At 36.8% G+C, this 22,296-nt stretch overlaps 2 protein-coding genes across 2 annotated transcripts; both read right to left on the reverse strand.

The window, feature by feature from the left end:
* Positions 1–675: 675 nt before the first annotated feature.
* LOC135681128 (uncharacterized) lies at positions 676–4,651 on the reverse strand. The gene is made up of 2 exons (XM_065195436.2): positions 3,030–4,651; positions 676–2,321 (listed from the first exon to the last, which is right to left on the reverse strand). Exons 1-2 carry the CDS (start codon positions 3,136–3,138, stop codon positions 1,651–1,653), a joined length of 780 nt encoding a protein of 259 aa, XP_065051508.1. The 5' UTR covers positions 3,139–4,651; the 3' UTR covers positions 676–1,650.
* A 609-nt stretch (positions 4,652–5,260) lies between these two features.
* Positions 5,261–22,165, reverse strand: LOC135681126 (IST1 homolog). The gene is made up of 9 exons (XM_065195429.2): positions 21,870–22,165; positions 20,932–21,008; positions 20,636–20,739; positions 20,128–20,215; positions 19,628–19,711; positions 18,259–18,372; positions 17,348–17,608; positions 16,634–16,775; positions 5,261–14,938 (listed from the first exon to the last, which is right to left on the reverse strand). Exons 1-9 carry the CDS (start codon positions 21,955–21,957, stop codon positions 14,790–14,792), a joined length of 1,107 nt encoding a protein of 368 aa, XP_065051501.1. The 5' UTR covers positions 21,958–22,165; the 3' UTR covers positions 5,261–14,789.
* Positions 22,166–22,296: the final 131 nt, after the last annotated feature.

The following is a 22,296-nucleotide window of genomic DNA, read 5'->3' on the forward strand; positions in this document are numbered from 1 at the left end:
CAAATTTTAATAGATTTTTGGTTTTAACAAAACACTTAATCTGTCATATACACTAAACACTTAACAAAACGATTATATCATTCATAAAACTGTAAAAACATAACAACCCTCCCCCCCCCTGAAAAATGGGTCGAGTCGAAATATGAAAGCTTTTTAATAATTTCAAGTTGGAAATTTGTCAAGAACATTATTTTGAAAAACGGCAACAGTTTCATTTTACATAAAAACATTCCAAGCTGTTTTAATGAAAAGGTTACAAAATAGGAGAAAGCCTTCCTAAAAACACTAAGAAAATTGGTCTGCATAAAGGCTAAAAGAAACGATCTTGCTTTGTCATCGGCTGTGCTACGAAAACATTTTCTTGATTCTGGAAAAAAGGATTACATGCTAGAATTCCCTGAAGAAGTCATTTTGCCAAGTAAAGTCTATGATTTGAAAATGCTGCCATATAAACTTTTCGCAAGGTTTTACTGACAGTACCACAGTGGCGTGATAAAGGCACCTGGGATCCTTAGAAACAAATCTGAAACAGGCCTCTTTCTACCAGGGACCGCGGAAGAGACTGAGGGGTCTATAGCCCCCCAATAATTTCCAAACTGTGCTTGAAACCATACAAGAAATCGCCCTTGCCCTGATTTCTAGCATGTTCAACCCCCCCCCCCCCAAAAAAAACGTTCTAGCCCCCTCAATCCGTGATATGATCCGCGGACCTTGCTTTCTACGGACTGCAAAAGGTCCTATCCAATGGTGTATAGCATATTAAACAGAAAACCAAGATATCAAAATGATAGTTTTCTTGGAGATTCCGAGTTACATGCTTTGAGTTAAAGTATCTTTTAGAATATTTAAAAACGATGTTACCTTGGGCAAAGTCGTGAAAACATGGATATGAAAATAGCCTGGGGGCTTCTTTGTCTGGGCCCCTTAGTTATCAAGCTAGTGTTTCCTAAACTGCGTTAAGCCCTTAGTTCAGCTTTCAAGCTCAGTGACACTTGACTGAGATACAACCATTGAATGGCTGAAGCGATGCGCTTTGAAGCACATGGCCCCAACTTTTTTCAGGGTGGCAAATTACTAAACCAATAGCAACTTAGAATTATTACTGCTTTTCATAGTTCAAAGGCACAATTTTACATCACATCCAAGCCAAGGTGCATCAGTTTTACACATTTTGTAAGAATACCCCCGAAGGAACAAAAGAGAGGGAAAACTTCCGAAGTTCCAAATGTAGTAAGGCTAACAACCAGTCAAGACATCAGATTTTGCTACTTATATTTTGTTGCTGTATCTAGTTTGAATATTACTTAAGATTAAAAAATTGAGGGAGAAAACTTCCGAGAAATACTTTGAGAAAGTTTGATCCCCGGAGATCTTAATTTATTCGTAAACTTTAGCAAACGTAAGCATTTTAAACATTCGTAAACTTTAAACAACATTCTTTCTAAATTGTGTATAATACCTAATTTGGCTCTATAATCCAATCACCATTAAATATTTGTAAAACGTCTGATTGCGAACAGCGAATAGGGTGATAACAACTATGGTCTGAGAAAAGAATACCTTCCCTTACAAATTGAATTATGAATTTATTCAGAGCATTATAGTACACGGTTGATTTAGTTATATACAATTGTTGTGAATGGCAAATAATTAGATGCGTTCATCTCTCGTGTGTTTGACTTGATGCCTGCGAACGTCAACCTTCCTATAGAAAGCGCTACCGCATATATTGCAAGAGTACGGTCTGACACCAGAGTGTCTGCGCATGTGAGTTAACATATTTGAAGACTGGCTAAAAACACGGCCACATTTCAAGCACTGGTGCGGTTTCTGGCCCGTGTGCATCAACACGTGCTTTTTTAAGTCCGATCGTCGCAAAAAGGTCTTTTTACAAGTGGAACACGAGAATGGTTTGATGTTGTCATGTATCAGTTTGTGCGTTGAAAGGCTCGACCTGCGTTTGAAAATCTTGCCGCATGTCCGGCACTCGAAGCTCCTCGCTTCAGCCCTCAAATCAATTTCTTCACTGTTTGTATCGATTACTTCTGAGTACGGGCTGTTATCATTTTCCTGCTTAACAATCTTCTGCAAAGGGTAGCAGGTAAGGCCTTTCAAATTCACGCTTTCCACCTGCGTTGTATTGAAAAGTAAGTCCTTATCCATGGCTACCGAGTTGCTCTGCAGATCGAGATCGATATTGTAATTCCTGGTGTTGGGATACAGCGACGGCTGAAGGGGTTGACCGTTATCAAAGCGTGGATAACTGATTTGGTCTGCCATGTCCCAGTCGCCAGCAAAGCCATGCAGCGATGAATTCATGGCTAAAACAAGAGAATCTCTTATTCATTAAAATGGTTCACATGGCATGGATTATAAATCCTCGAGGATTATTTGCGAATATGCGGATTCGAACAGGTGGTTCCTGCTGTAACGTGAAAAACACGGTGATGGGAAATCACAGCCTTGCTAGCATGGTTTTCTATCAAAATATGCCTATTTTATAGGGTTATCGTAACATCTAGAGCACGGGTACAACTTGTATGGCAGACAGTACCTTTTGACTTAAAGCAGGGATTCTTATTCAAGTATTAGATTTGCTAATCAGAGCCTAGCCCGAGATTAGCGGTTGCCAATCTCTGCGGTGCGACGGAGTTTATGAATAACTGCCGCATGTACGCGCTAGAAGTGGCACGCGTACACCAAATTATTACTTTCTTGTTAAAATTTTGCTTTCCAGTGCCCTTATTTTCAGCAACTTTGTTATCTTCCTTGATAAAACAAAACCCCCTTTGATGCCAAACTACAACAGTTTAGGGAAATTCTATTCAAAATTACCATACAAGTCCATAATAATTTGCTAAATTAAATAAAAAAATTATGAAAGAGGCTCCCAAAAAGCTTAGTCATCGATATTTAGCCAGTTATAACTTTGACTATCACTGATTTCAAAATCACAAACCATGTTTAGGAGAATAGGCAGAGGCGCCATGTACACTGTGTGTAGCATGCACGTGCGCGGGAAATCTTACCTTCTACGAAGAATAAAAAGTTAAAAGCATCGCTGCTGTCGATTTCATTCTCGTGTCGACGTGCGTCGATCCCTTGAGATAACTGCTGAGCTGCCCTTACGCCCATCATTGTAAAGTCGAGACTGCAACAACTTTCAGCGAATTGTTTGTGTAGTTCCCATGGACAATTAACATTTTTCTCCTCTGCAAAAGCTTGAGTACTTGCTCTTGAAGGCAAATCTTAGATCTATTCAGAAAGCCATTGTGTAATAAGATTACTCATGACGCGCGCTTTTGAGAATTTCGTTGCTGTTGTCGACGATATCTTGTCGTACAAAGGCATTTGACAAGCTTCGGTGGCGGAGTGTGAAAAGAAAGAAGACATCTTATCGGTCACGTGGCTCCTTACAGTCCCGTTAATGAAAAGTAGCTCGTTTATTCGTTTATAACTCACGGCCATTGTAATGTGCAATAACTTCCCGTTTGTGAAACCAAGGCAAAACGAGAGACAAAGGCCAGGAACACTTGAAGAATAATGGAATCAAAGAAGGAACAATTAGTTTTAGATACTATCAATTAGGGACAATCATGATGTTGTTGGTAGGAGGGATCTGCAGAGATGGTTGACAGCCTACCACAGAATGTGCAAAAATGGCACGAGAACGCAATTATGATTCTAAATGTAAAATTAGTGTAACATGTTCTCTGGTAATGTACTTATGACTACAAAATAAACCAGGCTGGAAGTCTTTAATGAAATGATGCTAAAATTCGAAAGAGGCCTCAAATCTGAGCTCTTCTTGACGTAATGTGCTCCCCTATTGTACTTTCCAAACCCAGAGACCAGGGCCGTCGCTAGATAATGTTCTCAAGAGGGTTTTCCAGCTCCCATTTACCGACAGAGTGTGTGAGCCATTCTTCTTTTGCCGATGGGTTTGAAAATTGCAAATTTGCTTATGAAAAGAAAACCTTTTTTATTGAAAATATTTCACAGGTATACTTATCATCAAAGCTCAATTTTCGTGTTTTCGTAATTATGGATATTGTTTAGAAATAGAAGAAACTCGATTCTTTTGCAATTCTTATCTGAACTACAATTCCTTGATAAATGTTCTATTATTTCCCGCTAAAACTTTAAACTTAAAACTTTTTGTTACTTGCAACAGCTATTTAAATTTTCTTTAGATAACAGAACGGCCTTTTTTGGCAAAGGGTGCAATACTTTCGGACCGTAAGTGTAAAACTTTAAGATAATTTTGGGGCATAACTCCTTGTGAATGTATGGTGAAGGTTTCATACATTTGGAAAAGAAAATGTTGCTTGTTTTTTCTCAACAAGTATTCCGAGATGGCATATTCTTCATTATTTGATTTATTATGCTTCAAATGGTCAGTGTTCCATGGGCTCCGACGCAGGATGGAAACTAGGGGGCGGGGTGGTGAAGGGAAAATTTAGCAATCATAACAAAAGATTTTGAGAAAAGCTATATTGTTTTGCAAAAAAGTGGGAGGGGGGCATGCCCTGTGTTCATTTCCTTCTTGCATCAAACACACTTTTCTCTCAGTCTATACTTTCGCTGCCGATCAATACCGTAAATCCTCGAATTAGCCCCCTGGGGCTTATTTTTTTTGATATTTTTGGATGGGGGCTTATCAGAATTATTTTGACATTAAGAAAACATTATTAAAAGATTTCATTTATCTTAGTAGAAATTTCTTTATGAGCATTTAATTAATTACTACCAAAAGTATGAATTTGTTGTGGTAATTCAATAAAACGCCATAGTGTAAAACTACTAAGTTTTACAGGGCAGATAAAGATCGAAAACCAGTCTCCAGTTCGCAATAACGTTTTTTAAATCAAGATTCTTCAATAATGAATGTATAAATTAGTAGCAACCAACGAATTACAACATAACGACTTCATTCAACGACAACTTCGACTCGACTGGACTTGCACTCAAAGAACATACGCTTTTAACAACATGAGTGACGCACACAAAACCCTAATGACACAAATTAACGGCAAATGAACTAATAACAACTAAAAAGAGATGGCACGATGACAAACTAAATTACTGACGCAAACATCGAAAGACATTCTCATTAACAATAACGAACCACAAACACGATGCACGACAGACAAAACAAGTTGTATAACATTACTCCCCCCTTTGAAAGACAAGCCTCCTGGCTTGATCTCTCGAAGGGGAAGAAACATAAAAGTATTATAAGGCAGCACGAAGAATCAAATCAAATAATTTTACTGAAATGAGTAAATCAAGTACCATCTAAGAAATAATGTCCCTGTCCAAGTTTATTCCGTCCATACGGTTCTCTACCCGAGGCTATAACAACATTATGTACACGTAAAGGTCCTTCTCTTCTTTTAGTGTCAATCAAATTTTTTTCATATGTTGTGGCTAATAAACCCTCGTCAACTTCCATTGGTTTTGAAGAAAGCAGTCGCGTCACCATTGGTCGTGATAGTTTATGTGACTCCAATTCATTGACAATCTCCTCCAATTTCTTAACTCGAGTTTGAAGATCTTGAAAGTGTGGCTCATTTCTTTTGATGTTGCCAATAAAGGTAACCCGAGGTCGCTCTTCAGCTACCGAGGCAACAATCACAGGTTCATTTTGATCACACTTCTCCTGGGATGCTAAAGAAAATTTCCTGTCCCTACAATATTTGGCAACGTGACCAACGCGCAAACAACAATAGCAAATGGGCTGGCCATCTTCAGCACGATAGACATTAGTTCGATTCACGAAGAAATTTCTCCCATTCTCCTCTGCCAACCTCACCCTTTCGGCCATGTGAGATACAACGGTCTTTATAATATCCAACAGAATTTCTCTGAATTGTTCTGTTGAAATCATTTCCATTTTTTTTCTGCGAATTCGTCACGTCGTGGTCACCAATGTAAAACTACTAAGTTTTACAGGGCAGATAAAGATCGAAAACCAGTCTCCAGTTCGCAATAACGTTTTTTAAATCAAGATTCTTCAATAATGAATGTATAAATTAGTAGCAACCAACGAATTACAACATAACGACTTCATTCAACGACAACTTCGACTCGACTGGACTTGCACTCAAAGAACATACGCTTTTAACAACATGAGTGACGCACACAAAACCCTAATGACACAAATTAACGGCAAATGAACTAATAACAACTAAAAAGAGATGGCACGATGACAAACTAAATTACTGACGCAAACATCGAAAGACATTCTCATTAACAATAACGAACCACAAACACGATGCACGACAGACAAAACAAGTTGTATAACAATAGGCGACCTCAGATGGCAAAAATCATGAAATTGAAGGGTCCAATTTTGAGAATTTACGGTGGCAGTGGGGGCTTATTCGAGGGGGGGGGGCTTATTGACAATTTGTAGTTCTAGGATGGAAGCTTATTCGGGGGTGGGCTTTTTCGAGAGGGGGCTTTTCCGAGGGGGGGCTTTTCCGAGGGGGGGGGGGGCGAATCGAGGATTTACGGTACTTCAGACTCTACTTCCTCATCTTGAGGCGAAGATGAACATAAGCACGTCGAGCTCGAAACGAAAGACAGAAATGTAATTATGTTGCTACTGCTTGCCTCGTTTCTGTTTGTTTTCCCAGCTGGGCGGGGATTGTAAAAAGATGAGGTAAAAAGAACATTTATTCAAAAACCGAGCTGGGGCAAAAAGTAGCAATAAATGTGCGACCTAAACAAAATTTCCAGATTTGCCTGACCGATAAACTGGCAGCCATAAATTTGCCCGACAAAATCTGCTTTTTTGAAGATTGAGGGGGTGCAGCACCCCCCCCCCCCCCATACCCCTCAGCAGTTTCGCCCCTGTTATCAAGATGAAAATCAGTGCATAGAATGGATACTATATGCAATAATAGTCATTAGTAAATCATAAGTGAATGTAAAACATTACTTCAATTAGTTAATGTAAATCAATTAGTAAATCATTAGTAAAACATATGATTCATTAGAAAATTAATCAAGAATATGAAACACAAGAAAAAGGACGCGCCCCCCCCCTATCCCTAACTCCAAATCTTACCATATAATCTTATGATAAGATTATATGATTTCAAAGGTGCTAACAATATGATTTCAAAAGCTCAGTGTGCTGAGTAAAAATGTTGTACACACGGATGCAATTCGAAGAGTCAGCGTTTCCAAATATCACCGCTTTGCCAACCGTTTTCAAAAGACGGCGGATCTTGAGCATCCGGGGTCTTGAGGAATTTGGTTACAAAACACATATCAAATGCAATATCGCACTGATTGCTCCAATAACATGCATTTAAAAGTGAATGCTATCGTTGGGTAAGGCCAAGAAGTGTAAGGCCAAGAAGCTCATTCGTCAACAGAATTGGAGCTAAGCCTCTTGTTGATATCCAAAATTAGCCTTCTCAGTTTACTGTAATGGGTTTATTAAGAAATGCATTGCAATGATCCCCCTTGTTTCTTTCATAGTTCTAGCCTGGGATTAGTGTAGACCAATCATCACGATTGGGCCTAAGCAGAAGTGAATTTTAAAATGGCGCGTTTTGGTAACGCGGAGCGAAAGCGGATGAAAAACGCGTCACGCCTTAGGTTAGGTACCACTACCTTTGACGCACGATGGGAGAATCAATCGTTTCTCAAGCTGCCTGCGCGCTGCACGAGGTTGGATTGACTGCAATTATCCATTTCTTTTTACTATGAGAACCTGAGCGAAAGTACAGAGCAGGGACAGAGAACGCTAACGCAGGTTCTTTGGAGAAAACAATATGAGAGAAAGGCAGGGCCGCCGAGTCGGGGGGAAGGGGGCAAATTGCCCCAGAGCCTCAAGGTAAAGATATGAATTCGGTTTTAAAATAAAATTAACTAAAAGCAACAGAATTGTGCTTTAAATCTTAAAACGTTTTACTAAATTGCAAGAAAATTGATGAAATAAGCAGATCTAAAGTGCATGGTCGCAAAAATTTCTGCATACTTCGCTCGCAGGGAGCTCGTCTTCCAGTTTTGCCCTAGGGTCTCTGAAATGTCTCGGCGGCCATGGAGAGAGGGGCGGATGGGTGGCCGGAATTTCAGACCAAATAGAATATCAACGGTAACGAGGGCTTGGAAGTAAGTAGCTCATTTACGGACTTGCACTTGCTCCTTTGCTCAAAACATTGATATTACAATTACAAATGATATTACCAATGGTCAGGAGCTGGAATCAGAAACTGTCATGGACGGTAAAATACTAATTTTCTTAATATTGCATCGATATTCCAATGATATGGCATTGGCACCGATAGATAAGGGGTGTAATAGACCTTCACTTCAATCAATATATCTGTTCGCTAGAGGTCTCTGCCATTTCGCGGTAGTTGTTGGCATTGAGTAGCTTTTGGGTCTATTATGCGAAGGTTAAACAGTAAAGAACAATAAATGTGAACCAGAGTCACGGTTTTTGTCGCGCGGGGTCACCGATGGTTAGAAGCGGAAACGCCGAAAACAGCGTTTGAAGATGCAATATCGCAAGCAATTTGACCTACATTGACTGAAGGTAAAACAATACGAGCTGTGTTGTTTCTTAGCCTTTTTGCAGATCAACAGATTTCCAAGTTCATCTTCTAAAAAAACAGATTTCCGCTTGCTGTGTAATTTAAAAAAGGATTAAAACGTTTTCCAACGCAGGGTTCGCGCCACCTACACGCAAGCAGTTTCGAAATCATTGTGTGGCAGCACCGAGTTTCACCCTTTTGATAAATATACAAAATACGCCATTTGACAGAACATGCTCATCAAAATTGTTTACGATGGCACAAAATAGCGTAAACAAAGCATATTATGCAGCAGCAAAAACTTATTCAAAATATTTTTGCATTACAAAGTCATTCCTCCGATTGTTTTGGGTTGTTTTTCGTCTTTTTGCATTTGACTTGCTTGGAATGAGTGGCAAACTTGAAAAATCCAGATGAAGTTCAGTAGTTGCCAAAATAAGCCGAAGTAAGTAATAATAGGCCAGAATAAGCTATGGAAGCCAAATTAAGTTGTAATAGGCTAAAATGAGCCAAATAAGCAAACGTAGGTTGTAATAAGCCAAAGTAAGTCATAATTGGCCAAAATAAGCCAGAGTAAGTCGTAATAGGCCAAAATAAGCTATGGAAGCCAAATTAAGTCGTAATAGGCTAAAATGAGCCGTAGGTTGTAATAAGCCAAAGTAAGTCATAATCGGCAAAAATAAGTCGTAATAGGCCGAAATAAGCTTTGGAATTGCCTTCGTACAAATACTGGAAACTGTAAGGTCTGCCTGCGGAACGGCGCGGATTTTGTGGTATCTACTTATTTCACACTACTATTGTCTTATTCAAAACTCCTTGACTTAAGAGCCAATAAGATGTCTTTCCACGATTTTAAGGAACGAATCATAACGGTGCCTCATTCATCGTAGGCCTTTGGGGATGTCTTTGCATGCTAGTCATTGAATCAGTTTGATAATGCGAGCGATTGTTCTGTCGGTATCCTATCAAGCGCTTTTGTGAACAAATAATCAAAATTCAATTAGACCCATTGTGCCAACGATAAAGACTACGAAAAAAGACGATTACTTCACACGGGATAAAAGTAAGTCATAACTGGCCAAAACAAGCCAATGTAAGTCATAGTAGGCCTAAATAAGCCAAAGTAAGTTATAATAGGTCAAAATAAGCCAAAAACTTGGACATTTTTTGGCAGACGAGGGAAATACGCCAGACAAAGGCTTCTGGCGGGAGGTGAAGCCCCAATAAGACTCCCTAGTAGACCAGTTTTCTACTTTAAAAATCATAATTTTTAAAATTTCTATCTAAAAGCTTTCTATTTAATTTTTTGGTCTATAAATGCTTGAATATTAGGTGTTTAAGATTATTTAGTCACTCAAAGGAAAAGGAATTGCTTTAAAATATCAAAATGAAATTCCATTGTGGCACAGTCACAAGAAAATCAAGAAAAAACCTGAAAAAAGTCTTTCACCACAACTATTTCATTAAAAGATTCTCAGGCTTAGAGATTAAGCCATGAGAGATTGTCGAGAGTACCGCGGGAAATTATCCAATCTCATCTAATTGGCCTAAAAAACATTTTTTCAAAATTGGTTTATTATCATCTGCAAATAATTTGCCATTGCCGAATGTCTGTGCTGTACTGATAATAACGTTTCCATTGCTCTGAATACAAATCTAATTAGATACAAAGTTGAGTCGATTCCCGAGCATCATAACATTCTATTCGTATTTCGTACTTTGTTCTTCCTGGTCTTAAAACCAAATATTTAAATTGTTTTCCTTTAGAAACATGCAGTTATGTTCCAGTCGTTCATCTCTGCTTCTTCAACAGTTTTGACTGTACGGCCTCATTGGATAGTTTTGACATTAGTGTACTAATCTCAAATAAGATTTAATGTGGTAATTATGCTATAATCAGATTATTTGAATACATCAGTTTTTTAGAAATAAAGAAATATAATTTTGGAGAATTCATGAGAGTATTTCTCCCAAAAAAGATTATTGTAGGACTTCTTTGAATTCTAGTGTTCTGTTCACTGTGGTTCGGTTTCACTATTTTAGCTCTATCTTGAGGATAGTATGAGGGCATCATAACTATTGCTATTTGCATGAAATTTTGTAATTAATAAGTCGTGTGGTAAACAGCGAAATGTCTTTGATGGATTCATCATCACTATACGAGCAATCAGTTTCTCATCAGGACATGCTTCCAGGTTTTCCACAAAACGCAGATGAGCATGTTTGAACTCTTCTCGCGAGCGATAATAGTATAGTATAAGTATGTATACAAAAATAAAATATAATCTTTATCCGATCATAAATTTGTTCATCTGTTACCCGTTCAAATATTTTGCTTGTTGGGGTGAATTTACTTACTGGTCCATTCGAATTTCGAGCTATCCTTTTTAAATTTAAGGTTTATATCAATCTTTTTAATTACAGCAGCGGAAAATACAGGATCCGAACGTATTAATGAACATTTTCAGCTATTGTGTCATCAGTTTCATTAGAAGGAGCTTCTAGAATCTTGGCTAGTAGGTTACATCTTCCAATTTTATATTAGCACTGAGCGAGAATAAACAAATTTAAAGACCATGTTGTCATTGTTAGGATATTTGGTACTATCAAGTAGGTTACTTGATTAGCTGCGTGCCGTGGGAAAGTTTTCAGTGCAAAATTATGTCGTAGTTAAAAAAAGGTTAAAAATACTATTTGAGCAATGTATTAGCTGTGAAGTAATGAGAAAAATTGATTTATTAACTTATTTAACGGATCTTATTTCTAACATCCAAACATCTAACTATTTTTCCGAATACAAAAATAGGCTAAAAATAAATTTTCCCTAGAGAAAAATTTTGACATCATAGTAAAAAAAATCAAGAATTGGGCCGAAGATAAGGAAAACACATTTTTACGATTCGATACTGCCATGAAACAGCTGCTGATAAGAAAATTATTTCTCCTCAAAATTTGAAAACACACAGAGCACAGACATTTTTGAGGAAAACTTTTAAGCCAATAACTAAAAACTACTAAACGGTCGATCGATCTAGCAAGAACGCCGCCATCTGTGGCTAAAATTCGAACAGTGAAATATCCCTGATCGTCTTTCTACGTATTCAGAAAAGAACACAGACAAATATAATAACTGTATCTTCCTCATTTCAGTAACCTTTTTCTCTTATTTTGATAAATCATGTTGGATATGTTGATGATCCAAAAGAAAGCATGGATATTTCCAAGGTAGCACCCATCTAGGGTTGCGTCAAACCATCAAAGAAAGTGCAGGTAAATTAAAGCGCTGACTGGAGTTTCAGAGCATTTCTGCTACACTTGATGTTTTATAATTTTTTCTTTCAAAAAAACATTGCTATTAAACTATCACAGAGCAAGTATTATGATATACATAATACTTGCTCCAGTTCACCTTCTTACTCCACTAGCTAGAAAATTAAAGGTGCCAGACAATAGCAAAACCACAGAAGTTTGTTCATTATAACAGCCAAGACTATGTTAGACTGCTGAATCATAGTTTCTATAAATAGAACGGTGGAATATTAAGGTCCTATGAACATCAATCTTTTTTCATAGACCAAAGATAGTAGAACTCCGAAAATGTTAAAAATGATTGAAAATTTTAAGAATGGGATTTGAGTTTTGAAATTAGTAACGCAATTATATCAAAAACTAAGACAGCATTGTCCTTAGACATTTTCTGATTTATTGCCAAACAGTCTATTTGTGATAAGAGCCATGAACTCTTCACAACTCCAAACATCTAAAAGCATAAGCTAATTAGCTTCCATCAAATCTGTGGATCAACCTAAGTAATATTGTCAATGCCTAACATATGGGTAATATGCACGTATTTAGTGAACTGGAGGTTTCAAAGTTTGTGGCAAATTTGCAATATGGCGCTTTTAAGGGTGTCAGAACAAAGGTGGTAAGAGTGGATAATTGGATGCAACCAGAAAAAAACAGAGAGCAAGCAGATCACGGAATGCTTCAAATGATGTTGCATATGTTCTGTGAAATCACTCATGATGGTTTATGCGACAGTTGGGCCAGAAATAAGAACAGCACTTTCAGGTTTTCTCGAAAAGTTGCTCGAAATCCAAACAAAGAGGCTTTGACCAAGTGAGAATTAGCAGCCTGCATCGAGAATGTTCAAATTTTAAGAATTATTGGTTCCATGAACCGACAGGCGAAATAATACGTCTTAGAAACGCATAGATACAGAAACATCTTTCCAGGCTCGCTAGGGATACAATGCGAACAGGTGGCATTATCTTTATTTGTGAACCATCCTTTCCATTAAGCGAGACATCCTCTTTCTTACATTCAAAGTGCATGCGCAGTGAGTATCAAGCTCAACCCGCATGCTCTTGACCATCTGAAACAAGGGAATGCCTTCGTCTACCAAACGCTTCTCCTCACCTTCTCGCAATTGGTTAGTTTAATTTCCTTTCTTCCATGATTCGACATCAGCTTTAACAGTGTCAAATATGTTTTATGTGATTCAGTGATTGGAAAGGACTGATATGACAATCAAATAACAGCTAACATTTCAGTCTGGCAGACTGTATTTATATTGCCTGCTAAAGCTACCACATACCTGCCAGGAGGCTTGCAAAACTATCCAATGAGGCTTTACGTACAGTCAAAACAGTTAAAGAAACCGAGATGATAAAACAGAAAGTGGGAAGGTAATCTCAGACTCTCAAAGAACATCCAGATGCTATAGATAGACGTTTGTCACGCCTATGTTTAAAGAAGGAGTCAATTGGTCAATTGGTACAAGATGGCAAAAACACTGAGTAGAAAATTTAATTTGACCATAGACAATATTTACATGCTAGTGCGACGCTAGGCGAAAGGCAATTTGACCAAATGCGTTGTAATTTGATCTACTAGCATCGAGCTTCTGAAACTTCCCAGGACCTATGGAAATTATAACAGAGAAAACAACTGGCTGTGCAAATTATTACAAATTATTACTGTCTTTACAGAAAATTATGGAATGCAACAGGAGCATATTAGGAAACTTATAACATTATTAGTTAAATACATAAAACTTAAAACATTAACTTCATATCGTTACAAAATTTAAGTAAGCCAGTCAAACTAAAAAATTAAACAAAAGGTAGCAGAACTTTTGAATTTTGAAAACGCTTTTGATAATCATCTATTTAAATAAGGTAAAAAATCAAAGCATTTGTTCTCTACAGCGTCACTTAATTGAGTCACTAAATAATTAAGTTTAGAAATTTTCAAAGATATAACAAGGAATGTCTCAAAAAAATAAAGTTTTGCTTTCTTTTTAATGTTTCATCTACTGCTTGAATTGAAAGGCTTTACGTGAGTATAAAGCAAATTGAAGGAAACAACAACAGCAGTACATTACATAAATAACTTACAAACGGGCTCAACAAAAAACACATTCGGGGCCAACGAAACTGTAAATTTGAGGGACTTGAAGGTACTTACTGACAAAACATGGTGATATTTAAAAGAAGAAAGAGACACCACCAAGAATGCACAGATTCAAAATGATTTCACATGGTAAAGGTAGTGGCAATCAAAAGAAAGCTCAAGGGAACAGTCCATGGTGTATGCAGTTGGGTGGCATTGGATGTATCGTGCTATTTTTGATGAAAAAATGTGAGCTAGATCCCCGCGAATATATTTATGCTAAAAAATTTTCATTGGAAGTGCTTATCGCAATCAGATGCATAAGTGACCTGCATAGAAGCAAATGTAAGCCTTTGCTGAGCACCAAGATAGACTAGTTTCTAGATGAGACCATTGTAGGAAAAGGGAGGCTACAGTCATCTTGTTAGACCATGCTACACCATTCGCCCAGATATCAAAGTAATGTTTGTCAAAATAATTTTCCCGGCAATCAATCTTGGAATGCTCAGTTTTATCGCCGATGAGCTTCCATCCCTGAATTCCGATCAACCTTTGACGGCAGACCAACTGATCAGCGTGTCCGATAGATTTTATGCATCTTTTAATACTGGTACGTTACAAAATCAGTATGCTTTAACATTTCAGTACTTTCTGAAGAACTACCAACTTCCCTACCACCATACAGAAAGCTGCTAGATACTTTTCAGCAAGCAAAGTCGATAATAATAAACGATAACACAGAAGGATTTCACATTACAAATCAAAATTAATTGGCGTACCTGTGCAAAAATTATAGCATTTGATTTTGTGTTTCGCAAATTTTACTTATCTCCAACATGTTTACTTCTTTTTCTTCAATTCCTCAAAACGCCGCGCAAGGTCGTCAAAGTCCACGTCCTCGCCCTTCATACTTTGTCCTCCGACGCTGCCTGGGGGTGGACTCGAGGAAGGGACAGCAGGAAGATCGGGCAGGCTTGCTGCACCAGGACCTAGGCCGCAAAAATGAATTGACAAAGATAAGCGATCAACTCTAAGTAGAATCATGTTGCAAAGGGTTGTATAGACCATAAATGTGACACGCGTGTTTATCTTATGAGCGGGGTACCAAAAAAGGTACTAATTGTAAATAGAAAACATTTGTAATAAGGATATATAGACAATAAAACAGACTTATACAGGCCCGTCGGAACCGGGGGCTGGGGGGCTGGGGGGGCTGGAGCCCCCCCCCCAATAATTGTCAAACTGTAGTATGTTCCTTTATAACAGTGTACTAAATGAGAAGGAAAACAATGGGCAGCCCCCCCAATATGAATTTCATTCCGACGGCACTGTTATATATTTGTAAAAAGCACGGAAGAGCAGAAATATTTTATTAGTATCTTTATTCCTTGTTTATTTCTCTAGGTTGTTTATTTCTTATGTCTCCTCTCGCGTCCTGATTGCTCCTCCAGCGTACTTCTTTATCACATGATTTACGATCCCCTTTGTTTAGCTCTTTCGTGTTTAAGCTGATCTTTTCTCGTTTGTAATTATACTGAAGATGACTCTAGCCAGAGTCGAGACGTTATTTAATCTAATTTAATGCACTTGACGTAATGCCTTAATTGGAAATGTCTTAATGTCTTAATGGATTTGTCTTAATTGGAATTGTCCACAATGTAGCAAGAAGTTGACAAATACATGATATGATGTCTTTTTTCTTTGTCGTCGTACTGGTTATTAATTTCATTATTAAGCTGCGTTTTCCGAAATCTCAATTTATTAGTATCATATGATACTGTAATGCGCTTCCACTCTTCCGCGCTATTTTCAAATTTTTCGGTACCAAAAGCTTATTTTGTAATATATTTGTGTTGTTATAGGGAGTACATGGAGAATAACAAACAATTATATATATTTGCTCTCACAGAAAAAATATACAAGACCGAGTACGGAAAGATCTATTTTTGTTGTTAAAGGGGGCTAAAGAGCAAAAGATGACTGAGATAATTTTATACCCCTGTAAGAAAATCAAGATCTTTGTCGTTCAAGTGAAAATTGTGTCCTTATTCTTCGTCACTGAGCACCACGCCTAATAGATGGTGTTTATTGGTCAAATTGGTAAAAAAAGGAAACCATCAACACACCATTCTTCCTCTCAAGCTACATTCGATCCGCAGCTGAATATAAATTTCTGCTAACATTTACTCATTATCCGAAGTTTTTACTCTGTGGACGAAAATTTCCCCAGTATGCTATGTATTCGCTGTTCCGTATGTGTAAATTATTTGAGTACCAAGTTACAGAGCGACAAGGTTACAAAAAAGATGAGATAGGAACTAGAATGAATTATCAACCCTTAATCAATCTGGAGTTCTTTTTAAAAATCAGGCACCTGAACATTTCTGCAGCTTCTTTCAAAAGCTCTTAGTGAAAATATGTCGTTCATTCTCGTTTAACAAAATAAAGTCGATGTCTGCAAGTATTGTAGATTGAAGTGAAACTTGTGAATTTGAAATTTGAAACCAATCTCGCTACATTGGAAAGTATCCGTATGATAACAACACACACATTAACCAATGATATCTGATGTACTGGCGAAAAGTCTTGTTTTTCATGGTGATGAATACAAGCATAGAGATTTAAAATGAATATGTTAAGTTCAAATTTTTCTACACAAACAAAATTTTGTAGGGATATCTCACCATTACTGCTTAGTGGCTGCTGGGGTCTCCCTGGTGGGTATGCAGGAACACTCGCAGAAGGTGGCGGATAGGCCATATCTGAATGGTCGTTTGGTGGGTATGGGGGCTTCTCAGTAGGATTTGCTTCGTTGTATGCAGGGGGCTAGCAAAACAAAAATAAAATTTTTTTAACAGGAATCAAATTGGTTAATTTGTCGCTTAATAGATTAGCTTTAGACATGTTTTAAGCTGTTTTATTGAGGATTTCTTTGAATAAAATGACTGGCTTGATTTATTGAAATTCTTAGTGAAAGAATTTCTTCACCGCTCAGGGACCACCCACAAGATTCATAATCTTAACAAACAGTATTGGCCGAATAGCTTTGAAAAATCCGATACTTGCAAGCCTGGATCTGCCTTAGATAGAGAGTGTCATTTCTCGCATATAGTTGATACATTCAAACTTTTTATATCTATATAGAAGAGATATTTAGCAGTGACCAGGGCAAGGTGGACAATGAAGCGCCAGCCAAACCTTTATTACCGTTAGAAAACTGGTGGTTAATCAACATACTCAATTCTAAAGGGAAAAATCCCACTAAAAATTTAGTGCAAATTTTGTCACGCTATGGTAATTCTAAAACTATTTGACCGATGGGTAATAAAAGTTTCTAATCCAAATAAATGTACTGAAAACAACTTCATTAAAATGCTAATAAAGTTATGAGTTGTTACCAGGCTTGATGGATATCCACCGCCTCTATTACTTGGTGGGTATGTACCACCTCCTGGGTATGGTGGGTTTCCTGGTACATTTGGAACATTAGGTATATTTGGAAATTGATCCCCTGCCCCACCATGGTGATTTCCTAGATGCTCAAAGCCAATACCGTGACCACCACTTCCACCACCTGGTGCACTTGGCCCACCTGGACCGCCTTGAAATGAGCCAATGTTGTCAAATTCTTTTGAGTCAATCGATGGAATGCCCTCACTCTGTTGAAAAAACAGGTTGCTACAACAATGATGCCACAAATAGTGATGCTACAAACATTTTAATTCCAAATTTTTACGATCAGAAAAACTTTTTGCATTTTGTGCACTATTTTTTTCATAAGGACAAAAAAAAGGCTGATCTAAAGATACGGTCCTAATGATCAATGTTCCATTTGAATGCTGACTCCAACCCTAACCTTATGTATGGTTCTGTATGAGACCACATGCATAGAGGTACGTTGGTACATAATCCCCAAACATTCAATATTATATTGTTAGGCCATTTTGTGTCCTGGGCATTCATACCCAGCATTCTAGACCATTCTGAATCATTACACTGGTTGACAGTTCGAGTAAGAACAAAATGATTGGCTATTATTTGATATATTTGTTATGTTCTCCATGACTAGGCCTTTTCTGTGGTTAACCCGAAAAAAGGTTTAGCATTCCAATGAGATGAGCTTAGAGGAGGCAATTGCACCTGCTCGCATCTGCCCCCTGTCCCTCCTAAGAGACCTCTGGGCAAGAATGGGGCAACAGAACAATAGCTTCTTCAATCTTGCAAGAGCTGCGAACTCATTCAAAAAGGTCCAGATGACAATAGTTACAAACAGGAAAGGCAAGATTACTGGAAAAAACCAAATACAAACCAGCATGACATCAGGATCAGGCTCATATGACACATTGTAATTTTTTGCGATTTCCATAAGATATCTTTCAACCAGCAATTTTGGAGGAGCCTGTGGACTCATTTTTATGATAAGCTAAAATACAAAACCATAAAAATTGCAAGAATGTACTTTTCACTTAAAATTGTTATATCTAAATAAATCCAGCAAGATTTCACCAAAACATGCTAATTTGTACTAAAAGCTAGAGTGGAGAGATATAAATTATTCAGAAAAGAAAGGATAAAAGGAGGCTCTATACAAATTCGTTAATGGTCAAGATAAATCACAGAAAAAAATCAGAGCCAAAAAGGTTGGTGATCTCATAGGCCACAAACATGATATAAAGACTAACAGAAACAAAATTAAAAACTTAAGTGATACAAGAAAACCAGAGGGAATTTCAGGAGTAATGACAAACAGTGATTTTGACCTTCAATTTTCTTGCTGAAAACCAGCATCATACTTCACAAATTTTTTTAGTGGGAACAAATTTTCTTGACCACTTAGTGGATATTTAGATATTTTTCAAAGCAAAAAAAGTTCAAAATACTTATTATAACTTTAAAATATAATGGCCTGTGGATATTACATGCGACTATCTAGTATACTTCAGTTCAACATAGAGTTAGCATTTCAAATTGTGTTCTAAGAAATTTAAATTTCGAATATTATAATCTTTAAATTATAAATTGCACGCTTTGAATATACAATTAAAGCTATCAATAGGAAAATGAGTTTTGAATGATGTATTGGCCAGCAACCCTGCACATTTGAGGCCATCTTAAACTTATGACCTACCATGAAACAATCACTTCCTCCCCCATTTTCAAAAGAAATCTTAGTTATAATTACTACTCTAAAATTACAAAAATATAACATATTATTCCTGCAATGTTTCCGCAACTGGAAACAATTTTACCCAGATTTAAAACTATACTGATAAAAGTTTCAAGACACTTATTTTCCCATTTTTGATTTATTTTTGGTAAAAAGTTGAAGATTCAACATAATTTGTAAACATTCAATAATATAAGCATTTATGTGACTACTGGGCCATTAATTTTCTAGTGCATGCTAAGACACCAATAACATAATGTGAAAGGACGGTGAAAGAACAAAAGTAGAAAATCAGGATCCATAGGTTGTCTATGATGTCTATGCGGTCAATGGTAATGTTTATTACTAATTGCACATTATTTTCTTATGTGCGCTTGCTCATTTGCTATATTGAGAGATAAACAAAATGTTTTAAGCATGTTCTACAAAGCCAAGTTAGCTTAGGCATGCAAATATGAAATTTTGAATTAAGGAAATCCCTTAGCGATAAATAAACAAAAGTTTCACTCACTTTTTCATTTACTGTATTGTTTATATTTGTTCTTGCCTGCTGACCAAACTCTTTTCCATATTTCAAGATTAACTGCTCTTCAATCTGTTATATGAGATGAAAATTGATATCAAAAATATCAAAAAGATAACAAAAAAGCATTTGAAAAAGGCACCAGGTTGATGCTGTTAAAAGCTGTGTCAGATAACTAGAAAATTGCCTAATTTGAAGATTTTATAACCAATAAGTAAACTAGCACAGTTGGTGCATTATCTCTGTAGACTAATTTGCCAAAAATATTCAGAAATACGGTTTCAGAGGTTCCAAATTATACATTTGCCGTATTTCCTACAGGCGAATATTCCTTCTAGTGTGTCCTTCAGGGTTGATTACTGATGGATCTTTACAAACTATTCTAAATACTAAATACAATGATGTAAATATAAATATAAATATATGTTATTACAAGCAAATAATTGCTACATCCATAAGGATATATATATAGAAAAAATCTAACATACTATTTTAAGTTCCTGGACATCCGAATAAAGCCTGGGAGCTGACCAAATTATACTGGAGACAGGCTCAACAAGCCCTTCATCACAATACCTGAAATTACAAATTTTTGGTCAAGACTATTGGCAAAGAATGGTTAAGAACCATTTTTTTTAGTATTAACTTGGTTGAACTTATTTCATTTACCTGGCAAATTGTAATTCTCTTTCAGAATATATACATGAAAGTACACAAAAGGTTAATCAGTATATGTTGAGACTAGAGTTGTTCTTAATGCATAGAACGTGTTTGTTTTAAATCACCAAAATGAAAATGTATATACTCCTTTAGAAGACTATTGTTTTTTGGTTTGTCAAGTTAAGTTCTCTATGCTGTATAGACAGAGCTGCATATGCAGGTACTGTCTGGAAATTATACATCAAAACAGAACCTGATATATTTGATTACTTGCAGTCTTTGGAAGGAGGAAAATTTATACAAAAAAGAATAGTGAATGATCTAACTATTACTTACTTCATTGTTTCAATAAGACCAAATCTAGCAAGGAGAAGGTCACAGTACATTTCAACTAACTCCAATGCTTCAACCAAGTAATCTTCTCTAATGATATGCTCAACCTGTAATAAAAGCAAAAAGGTATGCTACTTCCTGCTACTTTAACCTTGTTAATAAATAGTCAAAGTCAACAAAACAACTTTCTGGTAACAAACATAATAGTATCATTGAAGTATAAAATATCACATTTTTTTTCTTTAAAGCTTTCAACAAAACATCTTTTAATGAAAACTTTAATGATAAGAAACTTTTACCCGTATTCTTGCCCTGTCAAATTTATTGGCTTGAATAAAATCTGCAATCTCTTTTCTTGACTTCATCGCTATTTCAGCTAAAAAACAAATCCTTAGCATAAATTTTGTTCAAATATCCAACACAAGCTTTAGTAGGAATGGAATTTCATAAATATGCCAAACTCTCTCTTTCTAGACATTCTGTTTATTGAAGCCAAATGTTATCATTAAATCCTTTGGTTATAATTGTGTACACAGCACCTTCATTTTATAATTTGAAAAATTTGTGCATTTTTAAGTTTTGGTGTGCATTAGACATACTTCTGAAAAACATCTTGTGTGTGCACAAGTTCCAGCCTCACTCACACTCTGCACTGAAGTCTTACTTAATTCATACATCAAAAAGTTTGCAAATTCCCTTAGCCTTTGCATAAGCCCCCAGGGCCAGGGTCTTATTTTGCAAAAAATAATTTGAACAATTTTTTTTGCGGTACAGAATTTGAAAATGGCTTTGAAAAAAGCAAACATTTTACAACATACTTAAAGCTTTTTCGTCTGACACTCCTCAGAGCATAAAACGTCAGAATAGGTTCCGAAAAAACACGATGGAAAAATATATACCCAGTTGTGGATATACCCAAAAAATAATTTCTGGGTGGGGTTTTATTCGAGGGGGGCTTATTTAGCAGCACCCAAAAATATAATGAGGGTAAATTTCCTTCCTCTATTTGAGGCTGGTCAGTATGCTTAAAATGTAGATATATTGGGATCGAACTTATTTTTCGAGGCAATACCTCAGCTTATTCAAGTATGAAGCTTATTTCACAAAGATCACTCAGTTCGAGAGAGGAGCTTATTTGAAGTGGGGGGCTTATTAATAGAGAGGAGGTATGAAGGAGGATGACAAATGCATTTCCAAGGAGGATGAAAAACGCCTTCTTTCAGTGAAATATACTTACTCTTCTTCTTTTCCAACATTTTGAGCCGATTGATAGCAAGCTTGAGGTTTACCCTGAGCCTCTGAGATTTGAAGCCAGAAGAAAACATTTTGAAACTTTGTGTAGGCCGTTATATTTCCCGCGACTGACGAAAGAGAAATCTTTACAAACAAAACAACACCCCAACAGCTTCTTAATTCTGTTGATGCAGATCTTAGATTTTGAAACTTGACGCAAAGTTGCGTTAAAATAGCCTGTTTCTAGATTGAGTCCGAATGTTGACACCCTCCTTCCATTACTGAATATCCTAAAAATATAATCTAGTTCCCATACCTCCCGAAAATTTGGTAGTCAGCATTTCCAACTTGATGCATTACGTCACGCACACAAAAAGTTGAAATCATATGATTTGGTCTTATGAATCATCAAAATTATGGGAGTGGCTTGA

This window comes from Rhopilema esculentum, chromosome 12 (genome assembly GCF_057945365.1).
Source record: "Rhopilema esculentum isolate cy_ngs chromosome 12, ASM5794536v1, whole genome shotgun sequence".
In the NCBI taxonomy this organism is placed as follows: domain Eukaryota; kingdom Metazoa; phylum Cnidaria; class Scyphozoa; order Rhizostomeae; family Rhizostomatidae; genus Rhopilema; species Rhopilema esculentum.

Bases quoted from the DNA above. Each gene is read 5' to 3' on its own strand.
- LOC135681128 (XM_065195436.2), bottom strand. From the start codon at position 3,138: ATGATGGGCGTAAGGGCAGCTCAGCAGTTATCTCAAGGGATCGACGCA. The intron at 2,322-3,029 runs GTAAGATTTCCC...CTCTTGTTTTAG, and splicing joins CTTTTTATTCTTCGTAGAAG to CCATGAATTCATCGCTGCAT.
- LOC135681126 (XM_065195429.2), bottom strand. From the start codon at position 21,957: ATGTTTTCTTCTGGCTTCAAATCTCAGAGGCTCAGGGTAAACCTCAAG. The intron at 19,712-20,127 runs GTATGTTAGATT...CTCATATAACAG, and splicing joins ATGTCCAGGAACTTAAAATA to ATTGAAGAGCAGTTAATCTT. The intron at 16,776-17,347 runs GTAACAACTCAT...TTGTTTTGCTAG, and splicing joins GTGGATATCCATCAAGCCTG to CCCCCTGCATACAACGAAGC.